Source organism: Cottoperca gobio, chromosome 6 (genome assembly GCF_900634415.1).
Source record: "Cottoperca gobio chromosome 6, fCotGob3.1, whole genome shotgun sequence".
NCBI classification, from domain to species: domain Eukaryota; kingdom Metazoa; phylum Chordata; class Actinopteri; order Perciformes; family Bovichtidae; genus Cottoperca; species Cottoperca gobio.
In genome coordinates this window covers 2,947,722-2,972,675 of record NC_041360.1, presented here as the reverse complement: position 1 = coordinate 2,972,675, position 24,954 = coordinate 2,947,722, and the positions used below count along the sequence as shown (strand labels likewise).

The 24,954-nt window shown below is 40.4% G+C and overlaps 1 protein-coding gene across 1 annotated transcript; it reads right to left on the bottom strand.

Moving 5' to 3' along the window:
- Positions 1-1,970: 1,970 nt before the first annotated feature.
- On the bottom strand, positions 1,971-7,356 carry LOC115009127 (G1/S-specific cyclin-D1-like). The gene is made up of 5 exons (XM_029432902.1): positions 7,114-7,356; positions 5,139-5,354; positions 4,486-4,645; positions 3,882-4,030; positions 1,971-3,802 (listed from the first exon to the last, which is right to left on the bottom strand). The coding sequence occupies exons 1-5, from the start codon at positions 7,315-7,317 to the stop codon at positions 3,641-3,643; spliced, it is 891 nt and encodes a 296-aa protein (XP_029288762.1). The 5' UTR covers positions 7,318-7,356; the 3' UTR covers positions 1,971-3,640.
- Between the last annotated feature and the right edge of the window lie 17,598 nt (positions 7,357-24,954).

The following is a 24,954-nucleotide window of genomic DNA, read 5'->3' as shown; positions in this document are numbered from 1 at the left end:
TTTTAGGACAAAGTCGTGGGGACCTTCAATGTCTGAACAAAATGTCATGGCAATCTACCCAAAAGTTCCTGAGATATTTCCGTCTGGTCCAAAGTGGTGAACACACAAACCATCAGAAGTCCTTTCTATTCCTAGTGTGTCTGATCATAATGTCGTACGCCACAGCTTTAAGGTTGTTCAAATCATTTAATCAGACCGTCTGAGGCTGTCGTACATATCAGCGTGTTCTGGCTCTTCATTAAGGCTTGCTACACCACAGTCTACACCCAGTGAAATGTTCAAACCCAGGAAGCCATGTTTTCTGTGAGTTCTGTGAAGGTTTGGCTGCACAATGTACTCATTCTGCACAACAGTCAATTTCAGAATAATATATGTTAAATTATTGCATTATAATTATTGATGTTTTCACTTGTTCATCACTCTTTTGTCGCAGCTGGTAAAGAAGGATCAATAAAGTTTAACTTAGCCTATAATAATATATGTAAATGTACTTAGTTACAGTCCACCACAGGTCACCATGTGTTTCTGATGAAATACAAATATTTTCACACAAATACATTCTCTGAATGAAGAATGTCTTGTTTCGTTAGTTTCCTGAATAACTGTGAACCCTGTCAAACTGCACGTACTATAATGTGCCCGTACTCATACAGGTGTGCCACAGTTAGACTTATTTACTGCCACAAAACCCCAGCTGAGGCGTAAACCTTTTTACCTTAAAGTGAAGAAAAGTCTTGTAAAATCAGGATTCGTCTCTGAAAATAAGGAGCAAAGTCCCTGCTGTCAGGGTCTGAACAAAGACACAAACTAAAGCCACACATTCTTAATTGAAGCTATTGATAGGACTGTGTGGTATGGTTGCTATGGTTATTAATGTTTTTCTATAATATTTATACCTTAATGTTATTGTAACGGTGTTATTGTTGCTTTGGTGCATTTCATTATGTGTTGGAATAAAGTGTATTGCCATGTTTTTATTATGTCTGGTTCTAACCCCACGAGGTCAAAACCAGTTCTTTTAAAAGTTTAAAATGCCACAAGGCAAGATTTTGAGACTGTTCCCCCCAGAGACATGTCCAACAATTACATTAAGGTTGAAGTAACACAGACTTCTAATGCTGAGGGAGGCATCCACACATCATTGTTGGGAGTGAAGGACATAGTGTGACATTGTTTTTGAGTCACAAAATCTGCAGGAGGAGGTCAGAGTGGATGGAAGGGTCAACAAAATGTCAGACTTTGACTGCAGTTCACTTCCTGTCTCCCACAGACAGTCGACGCTGGTTTCTTTCAATCATGTTCCCCAAATTTAACCAAGTAATTTAAACCCAAACAATGACCAAGTTGTTTTTTGTGCCTAAAAAGTAAGCATACGTTAAACACAGCCTTAACAATGATTTGTGACAGTCTGAAGGCACTGGTCTTGCTCATGGTGTCAGATCTGCACAATGTATAGTTGTAGAAACTACACCCAGACTGCCGTCGTGGTGACTTCACCCGGTCTTGGTGAGCACCAGTAATACACAGTAGTAACATGGTGTTAACCGTACAAAGCAATCTACCAGGAACATGCGCTCGCACAAACTTGATTGGCTAAGACAGTCTCACAGCAGATTGTGGTGCAGCAAAAGTGTCATGTTTTTGACGTGTTGCTGCCTTGATGAAATGTTATTTCCAGTGGGGTGTAAGTGTTGCCAGTGTGCTCTAGAGGAGCTGGCAGCTCCTTTATTCTCACTTTGTGCCACATTGCTCCAGCCCTGCACTGAGGCCGTTTGTACAGAATATTCCGTCTCGTTCACTTATGTTGAAGTCCAAACTAAGAATAAGTTATAACCGGCGTCTCCTGCTGGCTCAGTCGTACTCGCAGGTCAGTTTACTTTTGCTACTCTTTGACCCTGGGAACGTGCGCCCTCAGCCAACAGCATTTGGAATGATTTTGAAAATATAGAAACATCACCAACAGGCTTTAACAGTGTTATCAGTTTTCCTTTAATTAATTAATCTTTAAACTGCTGTAAGACAGACACAAAAGCAGCAACATAGGGCTCAACTTGATACAGACTTGTCATGAGGGTAATACCACGATGTCGGAACACCAACTCGTTCACAGCAGCTGAATCCAGAAGTCAAGTGATGTGTAATAATAAATATAAGAAGCAAAATAAAAGTAGTACAACTGATATATTACTTTACCTTTTGTCCCGTCTGATAAACAGGTCATTAATAATCAAGTACCCAGATAAAGATAGGAAATATCATTGCATTGTTCAGCTTTTGCTTGAGGTGGAAAGCAAGAAGTTTCTTCTTTCATAACTCTTAACCATGTAAAATCCCTCATCAGGCTTTTTTTTTTTGCTTCTGATGCATACAGGAAGCCACTGTGATGTGTGCCACAGGCCAGATGAAAGTCATGTCAGACATTGTTGCTCTTGATCATACTGCAGTTGGATGCCATTTAGTTCCATTGACAACCCAAAATTGAGAATGAGTGGTGGCTACTGCATCCCAAACACCTTACTTCCCTCTAGTGGTGCAAGATGTGAACTACACTGCATCCCATGAGAACAGTGGTTTCAGTTTGGCAGTTTAGCACCTTTGTGCTAAGTGATTAGATCTAATGCTGGTTTCCATACCACAGATGTGCTGTTCTGGCTCTCAATTCATGAACGTCAACCTCACACATAATCATATATGATGTTCAATTTTGCCAGTTGTCCATCATGTGAACACAGCTCATCCTGCAATCTATATCACACTTTTATAAAAAACAAGACATCTGTCAGGTCAACTTCTCACTTTACATGTTGACCAGGGCCCATGTGTATCAAACTGATCTAAGAAAGATAAATAAAATACAAGCTATTTTTTTTTTTATATTAAGACTTAAAAATGCTCAATCAAGAAAGGTGTCTTAAAAAGGGCACACTCTTTCTAAGACATGTTTTAAAATGACTGTTTAATGCAGTATAGGTAATATGTATAACATGTAATGTAAAGGAAAACTGAATAGGCTTGTATTAAGCCTGATGCCGTTCCAAATGCATCATGCAACATTTAAGAGGATGTTAAGCCACATTTAGTTTCCATGTCATCATACGAAAGCTTCTCTTAAAGTTTGCTCCAACACTTCACAGTCAGTGGAGTGAGTCACTTGATAAATCTGTCTTATTGTTCACTTTCAGACTAAGACTTTTCTACATTTTTATTTAACGTTTGATAAATACAGGCCCAGGAACATCTAAACGCACTAATTAGTTATCAGTCTCTGAGAATACACTTTCAATTAAGGAGGCGGTGGCCATCGAGGCCTTGAAACAACACATTGGTGGGTGCACCCAGCTGTCCCACAGGACACAGCCACACCTAACAGACATCAGCCATTCCTTTAGTGTTAGCTGAATTCCAGTCTTAAGGTTTTCAATGTCCTGTACGTGAAGGTGTCAGCACCTTCTTCAGGTCCCGGCCACAGTTCATAGTGGACTTCATGTGAACAGTTCTGATACACTGTTGAGTCCAGTTACTTGTGAGCGCACCAAAACACACACCATGTCAAATAGCCATGTGTGTTTTTGTATTTGTCCACTTAATCAGTTCAACCTGCTTCTCTTTTCTCTCCAGCAGCGTTACTGGCAGCCCTCAGTCAGATGTTGATGTCTCGGACATCTGTGGGTGTCGTCGAGAGGTCCTGCTCCTCGCTGATGTTCTTAGTTTCCATGGTAACCGAGTGTTGCGGTTGTTGTGCCTGTCTGAGGCTGGTTTCCAGCAGCAACTCGATTTGTTCCTGACACGCTCTGAGACAGTCCTGGAGACAGAGAGGTCAGGTTAGTTTAAAGTCAGCCATTATCTTAGTTCAGCGAGTGTCAGCGTGTGTTTGTACCCACCGGGTCGCTCCTGATGGTCTGTGCCAGCTGCTCCGTCAGTTTCTGAGTCATCATGGCATTGCCCACCATTCTCATCTGCAGGCCCTCCACTGCTGCCACCATGCTGCCTGCTGCTACCATGGACGGAGGGCTGGCAATAAATTTTACATCTGCAAAGCATCAGAATGGAACTTAATGTTAATATGGCACATTGTAAACAGCGAGGGACAGAACCACAACAATCACATATATTACACTGACAACAGCCCAGTGGGCATGTGGTGTTTATGGTACCGGTGAGAAAATTAAATATGAGGAAGTCCAGTTGGACTACTAGATTAATGCTGAAATCTCCCTTTATGGATCCCCTCACTAAAAGTATTACTAAAACATTAATCAGCAGCAGTAGTTGTTAACAGTAGCAGAGCTGTAGAAATCCTGTTGTGGGCCAACAATATGAAGCCAAACACACAGGGGACCTTAACTGTCGAGAGTTGCCCGTGGGAGTCAGCTGCAGTATACTGGACAACAAATCAGAATGCTTTAGGTGCCTCTTGAAGTGAACAGAGCTAATAGGAACATCACCCCCCCCTCCTCCTCAGGTATGTAATGAGTCCATGCATACCTGTGGCACACAGAGCCACAAAGGTCTGAGCGTGCTTCCTGAGTATGGGCCTGTTCTCTCTCCTGACTGCCAGCTGAGACAGAAAGTGGTCAATGAAGTCGAGAGGAGTCACTGAAGCCAGGTCCCACTTCAGCTTGTTCAAAACCAGCAGCTCTGATTGCTGTTTGGACAGAGAGGAACAGAAGGACAGGTTCAAGTGTGATCCAACAGACAGATGCAGGGATTAACAAAGATGGTGATGGAGGTTTTTTTTGTCTACTTGTGGGGATTTTTGGCTTTAAGGTGGCACTGCAGGGAGGGTCAGGGGTCATCAAAACCCATTAGGAATCCTCCTCTGGGGACCATGAATGATCTTTAGTCATGGCCTAAAGTGTTGGTCAATGGGAAACGTATCTTTGTGGTGGGGATACAAGAAACGGTCTGGAGGTACCACAACTATTAGAAGTCCTCCTCTGGGGACCATAACATCCATACCAATCTGGCCAGTAGCTGCAGAGATCTCCTGATTCAAACAAAGCGTTCAGACGAGCAGGCCGGATGCCATATTTATGCAAATATGTTTCATGCATTGCAAAAACGTCCACAGCACCTATGACCTTAGCTTATTGTGTCCCGACTAAGACAAAGAGTGTTGTAAAGTGTTGGTGACCTACCAGCAGCTGGGTAGGTGTGATAGAGTTGTCAGTGTAGATGCAGAGTTTCTCCGCAGTGAGTGGGATCGTTTCCTTCAGTTTGGATGCCAGGAACATGCAGGCAGCTCCCAGTAACTGCAGGTGGCTCTTCTTGGTGGGTTCCACCGATAGGAAGCGGTCCATGTAGTTCATAGCCAGAGGGAAAACTTCCTCCTCACATTTCTGCTCCTCACACACCTGCACAGACAAACCAGACAATACCGTCATTAAATACCGTTTCTTCATCAAGGTCATTAGAAGAATCCACCGTTATCACCATCGGTCCAGTTTATATCACAGAGGGCTGCCACTGCCATCTCTGGCTCATGTTACCTTGCCATTATGCCCACGAGTAAGGAATACAGATTTTTAAATCTGCAGAAAAGAGCTTTGTTATCAGTTTCAGGATCTGAATTGAGAGAGAAAAAGTCATCTCATGCATCACATACATGCTTCCTTGTGTAGTTCATTTGTACTGCACATATTGCTTGCAAAAGAGGTCACAAGCCAGTGTCAACCCCTTTAAGATTTTAGGAATCCTGTTTTAAGGATCAGTTACCATCAGTATACTACAAAAAAGAAAGAATCAATTGTAAAACCACACCGATTTGTAAAATGGAATGTTTAAAGTATGGCAAAGATCCTGAATCCTGTGTACAGTGATGGCAACTGGGAACAATATGGCATAGTTTGTTCATTTATGGAAACACATTTTTTAAAGACATTTACATAAATAAATAAAAACTAGCAAAATAGCCATAACAATTTCATTGATTGACAATTTTCATAATTACAATTTTAAAAAGTAAAGTCAATTACCAACTCAACTTCACTAATGTGAGGATTTGTTGCATTTCTTGGTTTCATGTCATTAACTGAAAACCTTTTGGCAAAAAACAGTTAAGGTAACGAACTCAAGACAAATGCATATAAACAGATGTAAATAGATTATTTATTCAGATTGTTATAGATATGGCCTAACCTAAAAGTGATTAGGGATGGATCTCTTTTAAAGTAGTGGAGAGCAACGTAAAGCAGTCAGTCAAGAAACCGTGTTACTCACGGATTAGTGGCATGTTTTGTCATTGCATCACAAAAACCTGAACCGCTTTATGCAAAAAGACGACAAGCACTGCAATACAAAAGTAGTTTGGCTCATATACAAGAGGAGTCCCAGTAACTGTGTGATTCACTGTTAAAGAATGTTAATTGTAGGTCTATGGAAATGGCATGGAGGTAAAACTTGGGAACTTTAAATATCCTCTCGTTCAACCACCGACACAAAGGCATCGCGTGGTCTGCAGAGACGAGCAGCTCGCGACACCTTCCCCAAATGTTAAATATATTTTGAAGTCGTTTAACAATACAATATGGAATGCATCCTCTTTTCTTTCCACACTGTTAAGTTAAACTGGCATGGGATGAGTTATTGTAGTTTACAATCACCACCCGACACAAGGCACTCTTTTGTCTTTTAAAAAACAGGCTTCTACTAAAATCACATTATGGACCAGTATCATGATTCATGCATTTCAAACTCCAGTAAGTTACTCCATTGACGACCGCATTAAAAACTCCATTAAGAAACACCTCAGAAAATCCCCAAATGTGTATCGGCATGGCTGCATTGCAACTCGTCTCGGCACCACGGAGTCTCTTGTGTTACAACTTTAATTCGACATCAATTTCGTTCACTTTTGAAAAATAAATGCATAGGCTGATGTGGACCTTTTCTACCTCTCTCCCTTCACACAGACAGCAGTGGTGCTCGTGAGCAGTCTGAATGTACTCTTTAAGTTGTGATCGCCACGTTACATACTGTACGTTGTATTGCTCACAAAAAGAGCCTCTTGCACCAAGCAGCATATAACTTTGCAGATAAGCAGAGGAACTTCAAAATCACAGGTCTCTGAAGGTCATTCTCTTAACGTAACAACATGTATTGGTTTCAACTCACCTCCAACATCCAGGTAGCCACTATCCTCCTCATGTACGGAACTATTTCTCTCTGCACGCATTTGAAGTAGTTGGCAGCGGGGAGGTACTTGTCTTCTGCCCGCAACAGAGCGTGCAGGACCCGGTCATTCAACAAGTTGGAGTCCCGGTAGGCCCTCCGGATGACAGGCCTGTCCCCCTCACAGCACAACAATTGGGGATCCATTCCTTCTGCCTGGAGTACTTTGTGTCTGTGTAAGATGTGTCCCTCGTGTCACTGCGGTGACAAACCTTTAAACTAGCTCCGACTAAGCTAACAACTAGTTATTAGCCGCTCCACATTCTGTACAAAAACCTTCCAACTTTCTTTTTGTTCGTGGGAGAATATTACCACCTTTAACGGCTGGAATGGTTAAGTACAATATAGTAGCCTAAATTAAAGTATTTCTTGTTTGTCTCCGTTGTGTCACTGTGTTAGTTTATTCCTTTTTCCGTCGGGCTTGAAGTTGATTTCTTTTGTTGCACGAGACAGACTCACAGGACAAAACGGAGTAGAGGCGCTCTTCCCACCGGCCATGTGGGGCAAGTTTACCTACATTCCCCTGCCGCTGGGTCGCTTTATCACTGGCCGGCCGCGTCAAGGCCATTAGCATAAAGGGATTACACATCCGGCCGAACATGTCAAAAATAAAAGAGCACAACATTTTACATTTTCATCAATCGTTGATGTTCAGGAAAAGCGGAAAATATTCACATTTGTGAAGCTGGAATCATGAGATGTTTTTTAGATACCTCTAGTGATATCTAACTATGTAGATAATTTCATGTTTGGTTCTGAGATTGTGAAATATCCACCTGGACCAACTTAATCCAGGTATGATTCATTCTGGTGACTTTCTATAATAGGATGTATGATGTTTATACTCACCTTAGTATGATTAAGTACAGTAGTATAATACTACTGTATCGTATGGCAAATGCTGATGAATATGACATGGATATGATACGATGTTGTCGAGAATGTTGCTCTTATTTTACAGTAGGAAATCATTTACTTCCGGTATCGAAGCTAGGCTTGGCTAACTTGATTCTTGAGAGAGCGAAAGAGCGAGAGAGAGAGAGAGAGAGAGAGAGAGAGAGAGAGAGAGAGAGAGAGAGAGAGAGAGAGAGAGAGAGAGAGAGAGAGAGAGAGAGAGACAAACAGACAGACAGACAGACGACAGACAGACAGACAGAAAGACTGAGAGAGGAAAAGAGAGACAGAAACACAGACGGAGAGAGAAATGTGAAACATTCAATGAAATAAGGAACATTTATTTTAACAAATTCAACTCTTTAATCCCAGGTTTCAAAGAAATGAATGACCTCTCAAAATTAAAAATGCAAGACAAGGCATGTCTCGCTGCCCAATATGTATCCACTTGCCACAACCTGAGGGAGAGTGAATGATCTACACACCCACACACACACACACACACACACACACACACACACACACACACACACACACACACACATTGTTGAAATTACATTGTAATACTGTATATGCTGTATGTATATAGCGGCATCCATATACAGTATATATATATACATCATATATCATTTATATATAATATATAATAATGTGTTGTGTATTAATGTTGAATTGAATTGAGAGAGAAATTGAAAGAGTTCAGCTTCACTTCAGCTCTTAAAGAAAATACAAACAAAATGTTTTAAAATGAGATAAACCTAAAAATAAATAAAAATAAAAACTTGATATTGGAAATGACATAACAGAGGACGAGCAACAAGAACAGGAGTTTGGAGAGAAAACAATCGACAAGATCACAAGAAAGCGGCACCAAAGCAGAAGAAGCTAGGACAAGCTAACCAAGCTAACACAGCTTACCAGGCAGTAACTAACAATAACTGAGATAAAGCTACCCAACATACAACAAAGCAACAAAAAAGAAAGACTGAAAATATTATCTTCCTCCTATCTGGTCAAATAGTGGAATTTACATCGTTCACAGAAATTGCACCAACATCTGCTAACTTACTAGCCTCCTAACTAGCGTGCTAATCAACGACAAAGGAGAGCACCATGGCTGATGCAACAGTGGGAAAACTCCTCCCCCTTACACTAGATTACCCAAAGGAGCTAAAAAGTGCACCGGCACAGAAAACCTTTAAACTAAAATTTACGAGGGACAACCCAGAAACATTAACAGCATACTAAAGCCAACATGGAGACAAGCTGATCATTTAAAACAGCCAGTTGAAAAAAAGACTCACTGAAACAATTAAGGGGAGAAGTGACTGAGTTACAGGAGGAGCAAAGAGGAGTGAGAGAAGAGCTGCACCTCAAACCAGAGCCTCACCGCACAACAACATCCCCAACCCACAGCTCCACTGCTTGCCACCAGTAACACACAACACACTGAGACAAGACCCGCTGCTCCAGCCTCACCCACTACCAGGATAAATATGGAGCTCTCCCGGGAATGTGCTCTCATGCCCAATGTTCACCTGGCACAGCATCCATAGCCTTCATGACCACGTCCACCTCCGTAAGGACATTGTGAGTGTCTTTCGTAAGACACTTAAGGATGTCGCCTTAGGACGAAGCCAGGGTGGCACCTCCATGAGCAGCAGACAAGCCAACCACCCCTCTCCCCACTGGTGAGAGAGCATCACAGCTATCTATCTGGACCTTACCACCCTCCACCATCAGCACCCCACCAAACCAGAACCAGAGTCGCACCAGCAAGGCTGGCCAACACCTCACCCACAAACACCAGCCCAGGATATCTGCCTCCCAGTTCAGCAACCAGCGCAGCAGAGCTACGCCCCCCATCCACCACCAGCAGAAACGAAGCATACCTGGGAGAGACCACACACCTTATGTGCACCAAACTGATGAGTCAGGTCGTATAAGGTCATCAAAGACTCCCAGAACCCTTTGGATCTCCTGATATAGACAGAGAGACAGAGACAGAGCGAGAGACAGAGACAGACAGAGACAGAGACAGACAAGAGTTTTTAAAGATGCTTTAGCCTATATACTGTATATATACTTTGAAATACTTTTGCATACAAACTTTAAGCTTTTAGTCCAGACAGCAGTTTCTCTCTTTCTACATACGATCATACAAGGAAGATGACTGTTTTTTCCTCATGAAGTATATAAAGGTTTTAATCATTTAAGTATTGGCGTTGGTGAGAACAGTCAAAGACATTGGGTTATGGGCAAAATGGAAACATACAATTGGATATCATCTGCATAACATTCTGTTGCCTGTTAATGTTGGAAAGTGAGCTTGTGTAAAGAAAAATGATAAGGCCAAGAATGCTGTCTTGAAGAACTCAACTGTCTGTGATTCACAAGCACCCTTTCCAGATAGGTAAGAAGAAGAAGAAGAAGAAGAAGAAGAAGAAGAAGAAGAAGAAGAAGAAGAAGAAGAAGAAGAAGAAGAAGAAGAAGAAGAAGAAGAACAGGTTGAATATTGAATGCTTTCACTTTAGAAAAATTTGAAAAATATAAATTTTATTATCATTTCATTGAAGGGGCATTTTGGGAGAATGCTTCAATGATTTACATTAACAATGATATTCTCCCATAGAGTTACTGTACTATATCATTGGCACATATAGGTTTAGGTAAGCCTCCAGTCATGTGAAGCACACACACATTGACATGTATATGTGTATACATAGAGGGAGCGGCCACTTCTTGCCTCAGTGGAGAATGCTTGATTGCTTGAGATGATGTGGAGGCTGATCGGAGGATTACTCCTGAGTGAGCCTCCTTTAAAGGTTTGTGAATAAAAGAAGACACATAGTTAATGAATTTATCCAAAATTGGCCCTAAATTTAATTTGTTTTAAGCTGTTCTTTTTAGCAATACCACAATGTAAACTCTGTTACAATTTAAAGGGCCTACAAAATGATAAACATGAATTTCTACTGATGATAGTAAATGCTATAAGTGGTGTAAAATGATGTGTTATTTATGACACAATGATCACAGTATTTAATAAATCATGATTTAGTATGTCGACCACCAATGTTTACATTGCCGCTACCGGAAACACCTGACGCCGTGTTCTGACGTCACAAGTAGAATACAGTCCACCAAGTTGAACACACAGACACGGCAGAAGCGGCAGACGTGGCGAAGTCGGACTCTGGCTCGGATATTTCGACAGAATCGAGTGACAGTGAGTCGTCAATAGACTCGTTGCACCTTCAAGAAGAGGTGTTTATTGAAGAGGATGCCGGTGTCGTGGATTTAGATCATGCCGGCGAGTTTAACGTGGTGGAAACAGAGCAGCTCGAGACACAGTATTCAAGATGGAGACACAGACGGGAGCGAACATGCGGGTGATGGTGACGGTGATCCTGGATTTGGCGGAGATCCTGTGCAACAACAGAACACAGGCAGGTATATACATTTGACTATAGTTCATAGAACTTCTCAATATATAGTAAATACATCATAATAAAACGTAACATTATCCTCGATCGTAAATAGATCGTAAGTTATCCTCTATCGAGTCGATAGAGGATAACTTGCTAGCGAGTCGATAGCTTGGTTTCCTTGAATTGTTATGAACCCGACTAGTTGTCCGCAAATTGCTCGATCGCTAAATATTCAATTATTTCTCTACTTGGACACATCGACGTCTGTAAAGCTTGATAACTTGATTCTTTCTCGAAGTTTCTGCGGTTGAGGTTCTATCATTGTGTCTGATGTCAAACGTCATATATTACGAGCTGTATATAAAGCATTAGCTATTAGCTAACAAACAGACCGGAGGACAGCGCTGGTTTATAAAGTATAGTCTGTATACTGACCGTCTCACGGCTGCCTATAGTAGCCGGAACACTTACCAGATGTTCATGGAAGTTACGATGTCGTAACTTTACGCGACTTATGTGAAACGGGTAACACGTTGCTACTAGATAGATCCGACCTCCGTACGACCATAACAGGCTTATGAGCTGCTTACAAGCCTGTCGTGAAACACAGGCATATAAATAGCATGAAATTAAGATGACTAATAATTAGGGCTGGCTCAGGTTTGCCCTGGATCAGCCCCTAGTTATGCTGCTATAGGCTTAGACTGCCGGGGGACACCTCCCTGCTCTCTTCCTTCTCTCCCTCTCTCTTCTTCTCCCTCTCTTCTTCTCCCTCTCTATCTGTATGCATTTATGTAAATGTATGTTACTAACTCACCATCCGGGGTATCATCCCCGGAGTGTCTGTCTCTCATGTGGCAGGTTGCCACTGATAAAGTTTACGTCAGGATCATGAATCGTGACAGCGCCTGCTGACCTGGTCCTGCTGGACACCGGGAAGCCTTATTGACATTTTCCTGGATTCATCCAAACTTTCTATTTCTTTTTTTTTTTCCAACACAACATAATTTCTGTCAAATGTTGTATTTGTACTATGTTGTTTATCCTGTACACACGACATCTATTGCACGTCTGTCCGTCCTGGGAGAGGGATCCCTCCTCAGTTGCTCTCCCTGAGGTTTCTTCCATTTTTTCCCCTTTAATTTTGGGGTTTCTTTTAGGAAGTTTTTCCTTGTGCGATGCGAGGGTCTAAGGACAGAGGATGTCGTAACCTGTACAGTCTGTAAAGCACACTGAGACAAATGTATAATTTGTGATATTGGGCTATACAAATAAATTTGATTTGATTTGATTTGATGACGTTAATATTGGCCTTTTTTCTGGATATTGCATATTGTGTACATGTCCTTACCACTCTTCTTTTGTACAATTAGGTGTACATGTGAAAACTGTACAATTATGGAAGCAATTGAAGAGCTGCTGCCAAGAAAAGGATGTCATGGAGGAATTCAATGAATATGAGGGATATGGTGCAAACATAACCTGCATAACAGATGACCCAGGATTCAAATCAAAGTGTCCGGATGTTTGGGTGTTGCAGACAGCCTACCAAAGTTATTCGAAGAGGGACAGACAACAAGCAGGTGATCAGCCACGTAATGAGTAAGTTACTTGTGAGCACTAATGTGTAGAGCTCAGAAACTTTGATGTATTTTTGAGAAGAAAACTGAGAAAAAATTGTCACAGAATAAATAGATAAATAAGCAAATAAGGTTGAAGTGATTAAGATTGACATGTATTATCTTGTACTTTACAGAATGTATCACTATATGGCATACCGCCAGCTGGTGAGATGTTGTTGGGGAATACTTGGTAAGAACCACAGAATGCCATCATGTGCCATTCAAAAGATCTGTGCTACGTTTCCATCTGACAACTACACGTCGTCCAAGTATCAGCACTTTATTAGAGTCACAATGTCAGTTCAGTGATTGAATCTGCTTCTATACAGCACAACAGCATCCCTCTTGTTTGGTTCTTCCACCGACTGCTGAGTGGAGCTGGGACTTCGAAAGGTTCCTCATCAACATTGTCTTGGCACAAAGCGTATAGTCTCGGTCAAGAGTTCAGTAACATACTGTTTTATAATCAAGCATTATATAATATTTCAATTATATATATATATATATATATATATATATATATATATATATATATATATATATATATACATACATACATACATACATACATACATACATACATACATACATACATACATACATACATACATACATACATACATATATATATATATATATATATATATATATATATATATATATATATATACATATACATATACATATACATATATATATATATATATATATATATATATATATATATATATATATGTATGTATATGTATGTATGTATGTGTGTATATATATATATATATATATTATGATGCTGACCTTTGGACAACCAACTTGGATTGGAACTTGCAGTCCAGCTGACCTGACACGTGGTCGCGCCTGCATGGACTTGTGGTGTGTCCGTGGAGGGGGATCCGTCTGCACATCAATTTCTTTCTGACATGTCTGAAATGTACAAAACACAACTTTACTAATAAATATATACATGTCTGCGTAAAGAAAATATCTAATAACATTCATAATAAAAGATGTGGTTGAAGTGATTGAGAGAGCAATGATATCAAATTAAACAAATATATGAATTATGTACATGCATGTGGTGATTGTATTTTTAACACGTCATGTGCAGGTCTACTGGTACTACAACTGTAATGTACAGATGACGTACAGTCTGTATACTTACTGGTGTACACAGCTTCCTCCCCAGTGTGGATGTCCAATAGATGGTCGCTGATCATACAGGTATCCTCAGTTCTGTCAGTGGCTTCATTCACCAATGTTTCAATACCTATGTAATAATAGTGTGATAGTTAAAAGTTAAATAGACTCATGCTTTTACTCAAACTTCAGAATAAAATGGGGAAGCCTGTAATAAATATTGAATCTATACTTAATTAAGCTAATGAAGTGTAATTAGCTAAAGTTATTAATACTACAAACAATAACACACAGATATTGGCTAGGGTGGCTGTAATGCAGACGAACACTGGCGGCATCTGTATTCTACTTGTAACGTCATTGCCGAAGTGGATGCTCTCGGCGCAGTGATCAATTGTTAGCGGAAATCATTTTTATGCTTTTATGATCGTGATTTATTACGAATAAATCAATATAAAAAAAAAATATATGCCACATTTCACAATAGATATGCAACCTCTATCATATACCAAGCCCAATAACACTGACAAAATATCATTTCGTAGACCCTTTAGAGTCCTGTATTCACAGTGCTACTTATGTAAAATTGCATAACCAACAAACTGTACTTAAAGTTTAAACATAAAAGGATTAATTATTACAAATGTGTTCCTTCAAAACATTAAATTATGGAGTCATCGAGCACTCAAAAGTTAATAATCTTTTGTTTTATGTGCACATTAACTTGTGCAACAACATACGTAACTTTGCACAACTTTAAACATTATCTGTTTAATGAAGGTGGTGCAGTAAAAAGTAAATTATTTCCTCTGCAAGTTGAGTAGAATTACAATATTGCATAAATTGGATATACTCAAGTAAAGTACAAGGACCTCAAAATTGTTGACAGTAACAAACATATGGTATATCACAAGCCTTATGCTGAAAACATTGGGCACATTGGGGAATTAAACACAATTCTCTGAACAATGCAAGGCAAAGATTTATTTCACGTTCAATCTGAACGCACCTCAAAAATGAGTGTAAATGTGTTGGACTATCAAGCCTTCCTGGATGGACAATTCCTCCTACACAATGCAGGCTGGGATATTCACCAGCCACCCATGAGCCTAGCATGGGGAGAGAAAGATAGAAAATTCACAGACTTTTAATAAGACCTGATGTAATCATCATGGCTTTGCCGTGTGCACTCCTTATGTTTTACTGTAAAACCTTTCACACCTTGACACACACAGATCTAAATGAATTGACTTCAATGTGTAGATGGTCTTGGGAGAGACGGAGACAGAAATCTATGTAGCAATGGCTCTCTGTCTGTGTGTGTGTGACCTTTAACCTCAGTTTCTCAGGGTGGCCCGGCTCCTGGGTCATACTCTGGACACTGCATACAATAGCAGTCTATAGATTCTATTGATACATTGTGATTGATCCCTCTTACTGAGACTGATCTGTGGTGATCAGCTTCGCTAGCCTTCTGCCAATGTCGTCCATTATAGTTGCTGGATGTGCTTTGGCCTGCAGAGCTTCAGAACAGGACTCAGTACAGTTATTATAATAGTGTTCTCTTTAGGCAACAAGCATCCAGGACTAGACACATGTTACTTTGTGTGTGACTGTACACTTTGTTGCCTAAAGTTTGTAATTAAATAATGTAATATGCTAAATGTTTATATGTGCCTTTGATCCAATACATCTTAATGTTCTGTATCACATGCCATCTACTGTCTAAATAAAGATATAACCACAGCGTTACAATGATGCTATCTGAGATCAGAGCAGGTGGAGGATGAAAGAGACGGAGCTGAAGAGTGTGTGAACCCAGTAATACTGCTGAAGATGAATGTGGTGGCAGCTATAGAGAGCACACAGAGGTCTCCATGCTGAGGAATCTAACCTTACCATCTTTCACTGGAGATTAATGAAAAGAAATGGAGCTGACAGAATGACTTCACAGAGACAGAAAGGGAGAGTAATGGTAGAAAATAACAGGCAGTTACTTAGCCACTAGTGCTGGCTCTTTTGAATTGAAGCTGTCAACTAACATTTTTTTTTCAAATAACCATTGTCATCAAATTAAAATGATTTACATGCAAACTATGACAAATATTCATTGTTCCACCTACAACCTTCTTGAAGTTCATTTGCGTAATGGGACACTAAAAGTCTACTCAGTAAGCTGACCAACCATAACTATGTAGTGTCTGGAAACATGGATACATAAAATGAGAAAGACATTTACAGTTATTATTTCTGATGAAATGAAATAAGTGACTGGTGTGAAGAATATAACTTGTCATGGTTTAGTCTTGTATTTCCTTTGTTATATTTGTTTGCATATGCTTATATAAAGAGATTACAGCAAGGAAAAACAAGAGCTAATGGTAAATTGAAACTTAATGCAAATGGGGGAAATTACACAATCTGTCATTTCAGCAACTGCCCCAAATGACACGTTTAAGCTACGGACAAAGCTTCTAGATGCCGTTTCAATTGTGACTCTGTTCATCTGGAGCAAAGGAGGAAGTCACATGATGTTATTGTAGAGTGGCAAAGTCTGCAGAAGGACGAGGTTGGGATTTATGAACGGTCAACAAAACATCAGTCTGATGGCCAAGCACACAAGTTCTGATATGATCAGAGTGTGTGTGTGTGTGTGTGTGTGTGTGTGTGTGTGTGTGTGTGTGTGTGTGTGTGTGTGTGTGTGTTGTGTATGTGTATGTGTGTGTGTGTGTATGTGTGTGTGTGTGTGTGTGTGTGTGTGTGTCAGGAGAAGGAAGGACGCTCCCAGTGGCTCTCAAGTGCGTCAGCGTCTTTTAAGTCCTTGAATGGCCTGGTATCACGGCTATCAAGTCTGGACACCAGCTCAGAGAATGGACCAGGGCTTCTTCTCAAAGAATCTGCCCTTCACCCCCCACCAACAACCTCCAACTGATTTCCTAAATGGGGGGATGGTACGTTGCTGTGTTTCCGCTGGGGGTTTAAAACTGAAGAATTTACTGCAACATGTGAGGGAACAATTGATAGCACTAGCATTTTGTTAAAGGGTGCTTCTACAAGTGTTTTGTGAATTCATTTGAAATCAGAGGCAGTGTGATCACTGAGGTATTATTGGTAGTAAAAATGTGAGTTGTAAAACCCACTAAATAAAACTTTCTGCTAAATCTAGAATTAGAAGTCAAAGACAGTTGGACTTGAATTCCTCTGAACTGTGAAAGTCCTTAATAATCTAAATCCATAGTGCCTTAAGGCCTGACAGGCAAAGCCGACATTAAAGTACTTGTGGCGACGAAGCCGCCCGCTGTGTCGCCTCATGTCGCCTTTGTATTGGCCAAAAAGCCGTCCTTGAACACACCGCAACGACTACAGCCAAAGGCCAACAAGCATGTACGCACTGCGCCTGCGTGAGTGGCAATAACTCTCCACACCAGCAGGCGGCGGTAGTCTGTATTCGTCATTCCAATATACTTATATACATACAAGAAATAGCGTTTTGCTTCCATTTTCATCATGCTGATCAGTTGGTCTTCAATTGCTTCATTCCAGATGGCTATGATGTTGTAAAACGTTTTGTATTCAGATAAGATGAAGATGAAAAATAAACACCTTCTGTGTGTGTTCTCTTGACTTGCTTACCTCAATTCCGTTTCTCTTTCCGTGAACTTATTCGCTAAAGCTGAACAGCCAATCAGAGTGATTTATTTTGCGGACAGTCTCTGCTGCCCATTCAACATTCTGAATCTGCTGCGAAGATTCCAAAGACATTAACCGCTGGCCGATATCGGCTTGGTGTGTTACGGCCTTTAGACTCAGCACTTCTATACCATGACTTTTGTAACTGAGTCTACACTGACTTTATGCCAAATCATTATCTACCACAATTCTCTATTTCATCTTTACTTGTACAACATACAGAGCATTCCAGGACTATACCAGTATATCTCATTTTAATTTCTACAAAACAAGATAGGGCACAAAGGGGTGGAAGATCTTTATCTTTTCATGGAGTCTTTTACTGCAGTCTTTCTGAGTTTCTCTATGTTTTTAAACTAGGCTGAACATATTGATATTTATCTTCTTTTCTGACTTTGTTTATTTCCGTTTTCATTGCTACTACACACAACACAACTGAAAACCATCATGTTAACATGTTCTTAGCTGCAGCAACTGCTTTCTAAATGCTAACAATATGGCAGATGAGGGATCTAATATTAGTTTTTTTCTCTCATAAAAGGTGAGAAGTGCCTTGTAGAAAACAAGTAACATTTCAAATCATTAAAGCATGCCTTTAGCACACCTCTAAATCTTGACAAGTCTGCTAGTGACCCTGAACCTAAATCAGTAGCATCACTGTTATAAATGGTACAATGTGAATGTAGCCGAGAAGAAAGAGTTGAAAGCAAAGAAAGAAATGGTTTCCCCATAAAAGCTTTCTAAACCGAGGGTACAAACACAATAGACCATGATGAAAAGATGGATAGAGTAATTGTCCTGTTAAGTGATCCGAAAAGACAGGGGAGGGGGGGGAGTGGAGTGGACGGCGGTGTGTGTGTGTGTGTGTGTCTGTGTGTGTGTGTGTGTGTGTGTGTGTGTGTGTGTGTGTGTGTGTGTGTGTGTGTGTGTGTGTGTGTGTTCGCACAGCACACTGAGAGGCCAAGGGTGCTAACAAGAGGAAAACCCCAAGACAATACACTCCTCAATGGGTCCCCCTCACTCTGTCTCTGCCCCCCCCCCCCCCCCCCCCCCCCCAAGACATATAGAAGTAGTTTGGATACCAATCTGTACTTACTCCTGATCTGCTGCAGTCAGTGTGGTCTGCTCCAACATTATCGTGATCCAGTTTCTTTCATTAGTCTATACGTATATATGTTTTAGGAAAAAATCCAATGCTATTTTCTTTTTCTCTTTTGTTGTTGGATCAAATTGTTGTCTGAAGAGATTCGAGACCACTTTAATAAGTCCACCTGTAACATGTAACATCCAATACCACAGCTAAAAAGATAGAAAGATATTAATGTTCAGTTTTCACATGAAAGGTGACAAAAGCAGTTGTGTGAAAAAATAAATCTTGAAATACTGCCCACTTTCACACAGCTGGCCAATCGCTGCATTAAGTGGGCATGTCGGATGTAGTCCCCCATATTCTGAAACTGGAAAGGTGTAAGGGGAGAGGGTTATAATCCTGTTGCACTTTGTTTGAAGCAGACTGAGGCCCCTAGTTCACACACAGCGCTTAAATTGTACTTGTATTATCTGATTGGCATCTGTTGCTTTATTCATGCTTTTACCATCAGTTGACTACCATTTTACCAGTAACATGCAATCAAGTGTAACGTGCGACCATTTAACCCTGACACAATATTACAGTGAGGCTACATACACAGAGGCAGGTAATCTACTCTCGAGTTTGAAGCTTGCGGACGTGTTTGTGTTAAGCATGGACGGTGGGAGCTCAGTGGATCCTGGGCTCTGCATGTGAATGAGGTGGAGGAGGGTTACATCAATTTTTCACTGAAATTACATCTGAAAGCGGCAAAGAAAGAAACACTTTTAAAGTTTAACAACGTTAAATATTAATAATAATTAATAAATATTAAGTAGCAACGTTATGATTGGCTCAGGAAAATCGTAGCAAAATCTGATTGGTTTAACTGAAAGAGTGAATGCCCACAGTCCGCTGATAGAGGTCTATGGTGATAATGTTAAATTGTGAACAACAAATCCGTGTTGTAATGGTCAGGACGAGAGCTAGTTAACGTTAGCTGTTAGCTGCTGATGGGCAGCACAGCTAATGTAACTGAAGGTTGCATTGAGTTACATTATGATGCGTTCAAGCTCTATTCAGTAAAAGTGAGTATTGGCCGTAGGTAAATTATAAAAAGAATAGCATTTACATTTTTCACACTGACTTCAGGCCAATTAAGAAAATTCCTAACAGCTGACATGTCTACATACAGGGATTCATAGGAAGTCCAAGACCAAAGCAGATTTAGAAGAGAGTGAATATTCATCAGATAACCACGAACACAACTCCAAATGAATGAAATGCTAATGTTGCTCTGTGTCTGCTCTGAGGGTTATGCTGTGCAGATTGTAAAGCCCCTTCAGGGAAATTTGTAATTTGTGTTATTGGGCCATATAAATCACTGACTTTAAATGTTTCATCACCACTGCTACTATTATTGTTACTGACATTTTCACAGCTGCTTCCAATAGTAATAATATTATTTGAAGTATCAAGAAGAGGAGGGTGAAAAAAGGCTAAAATATGTCAAATGTCTCATTTAAATGTCTCCACGTTACTCTGTATATGCTCTAGCAAGTCTACAGTTGATATGAAATGCATTAACTTATATCTATGAGATAATCTAAGATTGCGACACTGACTTCTTACTGATATTCAATAAGAGGTAGATTTAATGTGTTGATGTGGTACCTCAGACAGGGTAATGTTATCTGTTGCTGAACAATTTTGAACTAATATTAAAGTTGCAGTTTTTCTTTTGTCAGCGTCTGTTATATTTTGTTCCCCCTGGGTTTGATGTTTTTGTGAAAGTGTGTGAAGGAGCCTTTCCCCTCCCTTGCCCCAGTTCAACCCAGCAGCAAATGGTAGGTCAGGACAGGAGGGGGGTGACCTCTGACCTTCTGTCTCCCTCTGTCTAATCCATGACAACCATGAATCTAGGAGCTGAGAGACATGCATGGCTGGAAACCCCCTTCTACCAGCCTTCCTTTGCACTTTCTTTACTCTTCTCCTTCCTCTTTCTGCTTCCCCCGCCCCTCCTATGACCCTTTACTTCCATTTTCCTTCTCCTTCTTCTTCCCCCCCTGCCTTAACCTCTTAAGACCCCCCTTTTCACCACTGTCCCTCTCTCTCCTTCTTTTCTTTGGTAGAGTTTGACTGCACTGGGTTTTTGAATAAATGAGAATTAAAATTCTGAAATAGTGCTTAAACTTAAATTAAAACACTCCGCTAAAACACATGGATACAATTATTTTAGTGTTGGCAGCTATTCAAAGGACCCTTAAGACCTGTGAGAGAACACTGGTGACTCATTAGTGTTTTGGTGCCTAATACTACACAACAATATTGAACATGTAGAAAGGACCGCTTAGGCTAGACTAGCAGTCACACTGTGTTTCCTGTCTTTGTGCTAAGCTAGGCTAACCCCATCTTGGACGCATTTTGTGTCTCTCTCTGAACCCAACGGGTCGAGGCAGATGGCCGTCCACCCTGAGCCCGGTTCTGCTCGAGGTTTCTTCTTCTTCAAGTGTTTTCTTGCAGTGGTCGCCTAAATGCTTGCTCATGGTGGAATGTTGAGTCTCTATAAATTAAAAAGTACGGTCTAGACCTGCTCTTAAAGAAAAGTGTTGAGAGATAACTTCTGTTAAGATTTGGCGCTGTATAAATACAAAATCACTTGACTTCTGGATGCAGAGACACTGATATCAATCGAATATCTATAATCTTATCTGACTTCAGATTAGTATACTTCCAAGAATGTATTTATTAAAGGTATTTATTAAAGGCAGACAATTGTTCTTTTACTTTTGGCTGATAATGGATGAATTTGTCCACTGACTTCACGCTCTCAGTTTTGCTCCATTTCTTTAGAGACTAAGCTTCTATGTGTTCACATTTCCATTTACTGTTCAGATTTGTGAATTACACACTGATGTCTATCCACCACCGCTCAGTAAATCTGAGTGGTTGTTTGTTAGCAAAGTCCCTGAGCCAAACATCTTGACTGGGGCTCAGTATGGAAAGTCAAAGAAATTTAAGAACTTATTCATTGACTCTCCTTTTTTTAAACTTATTTCCTATTGTGTCCTACATTTTCTTCAAAATCAAGTCCATTGATCTAAACTGTCCACAGGAGTCTCCTCCACTGTGTGTGAGACGGCTCCCTACGCTTTCCCTAGAACAGTTTAGGGAAGCGGCTATGCGCTTCTCTTTATCAGAGGTGAGGAGGTTACCAGATGCCAAACCAACCTCTTTGTCCGCATCTTTATCTTTTCTTCTGCAAAACATACCGTTCAAAAACACTTTGAATAAAGTGAAAACTCACATTTTGTGGCCTGTTCAAGTTTGTTTGTGAGTGTGGAATTGTCCCAGTGCTGTCCCTTCTGGCTGCGGGCTGAAAAACATCCATCCTCCCACCCGCCAGACGGGGCAGTAATGAGCCCCCTCTGATTGGTGGACCAGAATGTAACTAAGAAGAAAAGAAGATTAGCGACCCTTCCCTATTTTACAGCTAACAAATAGAGGAGATAGAGGAAAATGTCTCCGTTTGTGGTGTGTTAATGTGGTGGAACAAGCATTAAAAGTGAAATTGTTCTCTATTGTTTCACGCATCTATGAATTTTCCTTGAAATTCATCCATATAGCTTAAAGTTGAGGCCGCAAGTTTTGTGATGGAGTGAATGGAGCTTACTGGAAGCAGTAGCTCAGCAAGCCATATTGTATAGCCTAGAAATACCACAGCCTGCATTCACTTTTTCTTTTTGTCTTTTCTTTTGGAGTCCAGCTTTTTCCTCCTTTTTTTAACCAATGCGATTGTGCTCTCTGCTGCCAATGGTACCCAGATAGTGCAGCAGTATTGATGAGGGAAGTCATAGTTCAGTAACAGAGATGTAGTGCAAATTGGCCTCTTTTCACAAAAATAGATTTGGACCACTTTTCATCAGTGTAAGTCGTGTGTTTGTTACTTACATGGGTAATGAATTGAGAGTTATTTTGGGCATCCAGAATTATAGAAACTCATAATCAATACAAAAGATGCACAGTTGGCATCAATGTGAAACTGCCCTCGGTGTGTTCATATTACTGGCAGTGACGAGTGACACTTAGTCAAGATGGCAGATGTTCTACAATGTTACAGAGGTTGTAGAAATGAGGATATCGGCACAATATGTTTCACTGTTTTAAAATCACCATTTTATAAGACAAGAGAATACTGTGTAGTTATGTCATTACATGCATCATTATGCAACGGTTCATATGCATATGCTCCTTAATCCATAATCCTTAAATAAACAAAAGAATATCCTTTTAGGATATTCCTTCCTTAGGGATTAACACTGAACAACATATGGTTCATATCATGCATACACACATATGCACACACATATGCACACACACACACACACACACACACACACACACACACACACACACACACATACACACATGCGCACACAGTCCATAACTGGCATCAAGCACAGCCCCTTTTTTCCTAAACAGTGGTTGAATAGGCAGATGACTGGTTCCTCTTGGCCCACTTATAGAACAATAGGCAGACTAAAGGTCACATACGCAAGACTGTGGGAAGAGAGGGTGAAGGCTGGAGGGATGAATGAAGGGGGCTGGGAGGTAGAAGATGGGGGGTGAATTTAGGATCTCAAGCGAGGGAGGAAGAAATGACGATGCGCTGATATCAATCATAATTGTCTGGAGTTATTAATGGTCCTAGTGTTTTAGTGACCTTTCCTCTAATACCACCATTTGGCCAAAATGTCCTCTTAACCAACACTTTGATGCATAAAAAGATATCTCAAAAAGTAATGGCTGCATTTTCCACAAACTTTGCTGTTGACATTCATGCTCTCTAGAGGTGCATAAATAAATAAATAAAACATTGATAAACGGTGAGTGTGTGTGTGTGTGTGTGTGTGTGTGTGTGTGTGTGTGTGTGTGTGTGTGTGTGTGTGTGTGTGTGTGTGTGTGTGTGTGTGTGTTCTTCCTGGTTCTTATAGGATCTCCTGTTTGTGTCACTTCTCACAATCCTGAATCCTGCCTGACTGCTTGTGTTACTTGACCTGTCAGACTTCTTTTTAGCAGTGTTGTTATGTTCCCAGATACAAAATGGAATCATACTTTAATATTTCATGCACAGCTTTTGTTTGTGTCTAGTGCGGTTAGTTAGCTAACATAGTTCTGTCTGACAAAGTAAACAGTACAATTTGAGTACAACCGAGTACAAAGTACTCCATCTGCTGTTGTTGTAAATGTCTCTAGTGTGGGTATGATAGGAGAGAAAGTAAGTACAGTATGCGTCACAAAGGAAAACCGTCGGCATGTATCCTCTGAACTCTTTTATCTAATCCAGGCCACTGTAAATAACCCCCATTCATACAGCACCGCTTTACATGGAGACCGAAGGTGTGTTTTGTGTGATACACCGGCTGAAGTTTAAAAAGCAAACACACTTTTAACTAGCAGGAAGCCCATATATGGAGTTCCTTTAAAAAGACAGAAAACAAACATTTGAGCCACAAACTGCAAATGCTGGTTGATTCAAAAGTGTACCTAACATATAAAGTACTTTAATGTTTTAACTGATATATAGCATATAGTAATGTCAAATCACAGGATCACCAGTCATTAGGATTAATTCTGTCAGGGCCATACATGTCTGAACCAAATCTCATGGCAATCCATCAAATACACTAGTATTGCAGAGCCAAACTACATGCTATGTGCCATCCAGGTTTATTGCAAGAGATGTCTGTAAAATGAGCTCTTAGTCTTTGTCTGTGGATCAAACCAACAACCTTCCAGTCACAAGCACACTGAAGACAGAAAGACGTCAAATCTGTGACGATAGAAGATAAAACTAACAAATGTGTTTTCTGGTGCATAATACTGAAAAGAAAAGTTTAATTCTGTATCACAATTCATCCCACATAGACACACACATGCTTGC

Bases quoted from the DNA above. Each gene is read 5' to 3' on its own strand.
- LOC115009127 (XM_029432902.1), bottom strand. From the start codon at position 7,317: ATGGATCCCCAATTGTTGTGCTGTGAGGGGGACAGGCCTGTCATCCGG. The intron at 4,646-5,138 runs GTAGGTCACCAA...CTGTCCAAACAG, and splicing joins TCACACCTACCCAGCTGCTG to CAATCAGAGCTGCTGGTTTT. The intron at 3,803-3,881 runs GTGGGTACAAAC...CTCTGTCTCCAG, and splicing joins AGACCATCAGGAGCGACCCG to GACTGTCTCAGAGCGTGTCA.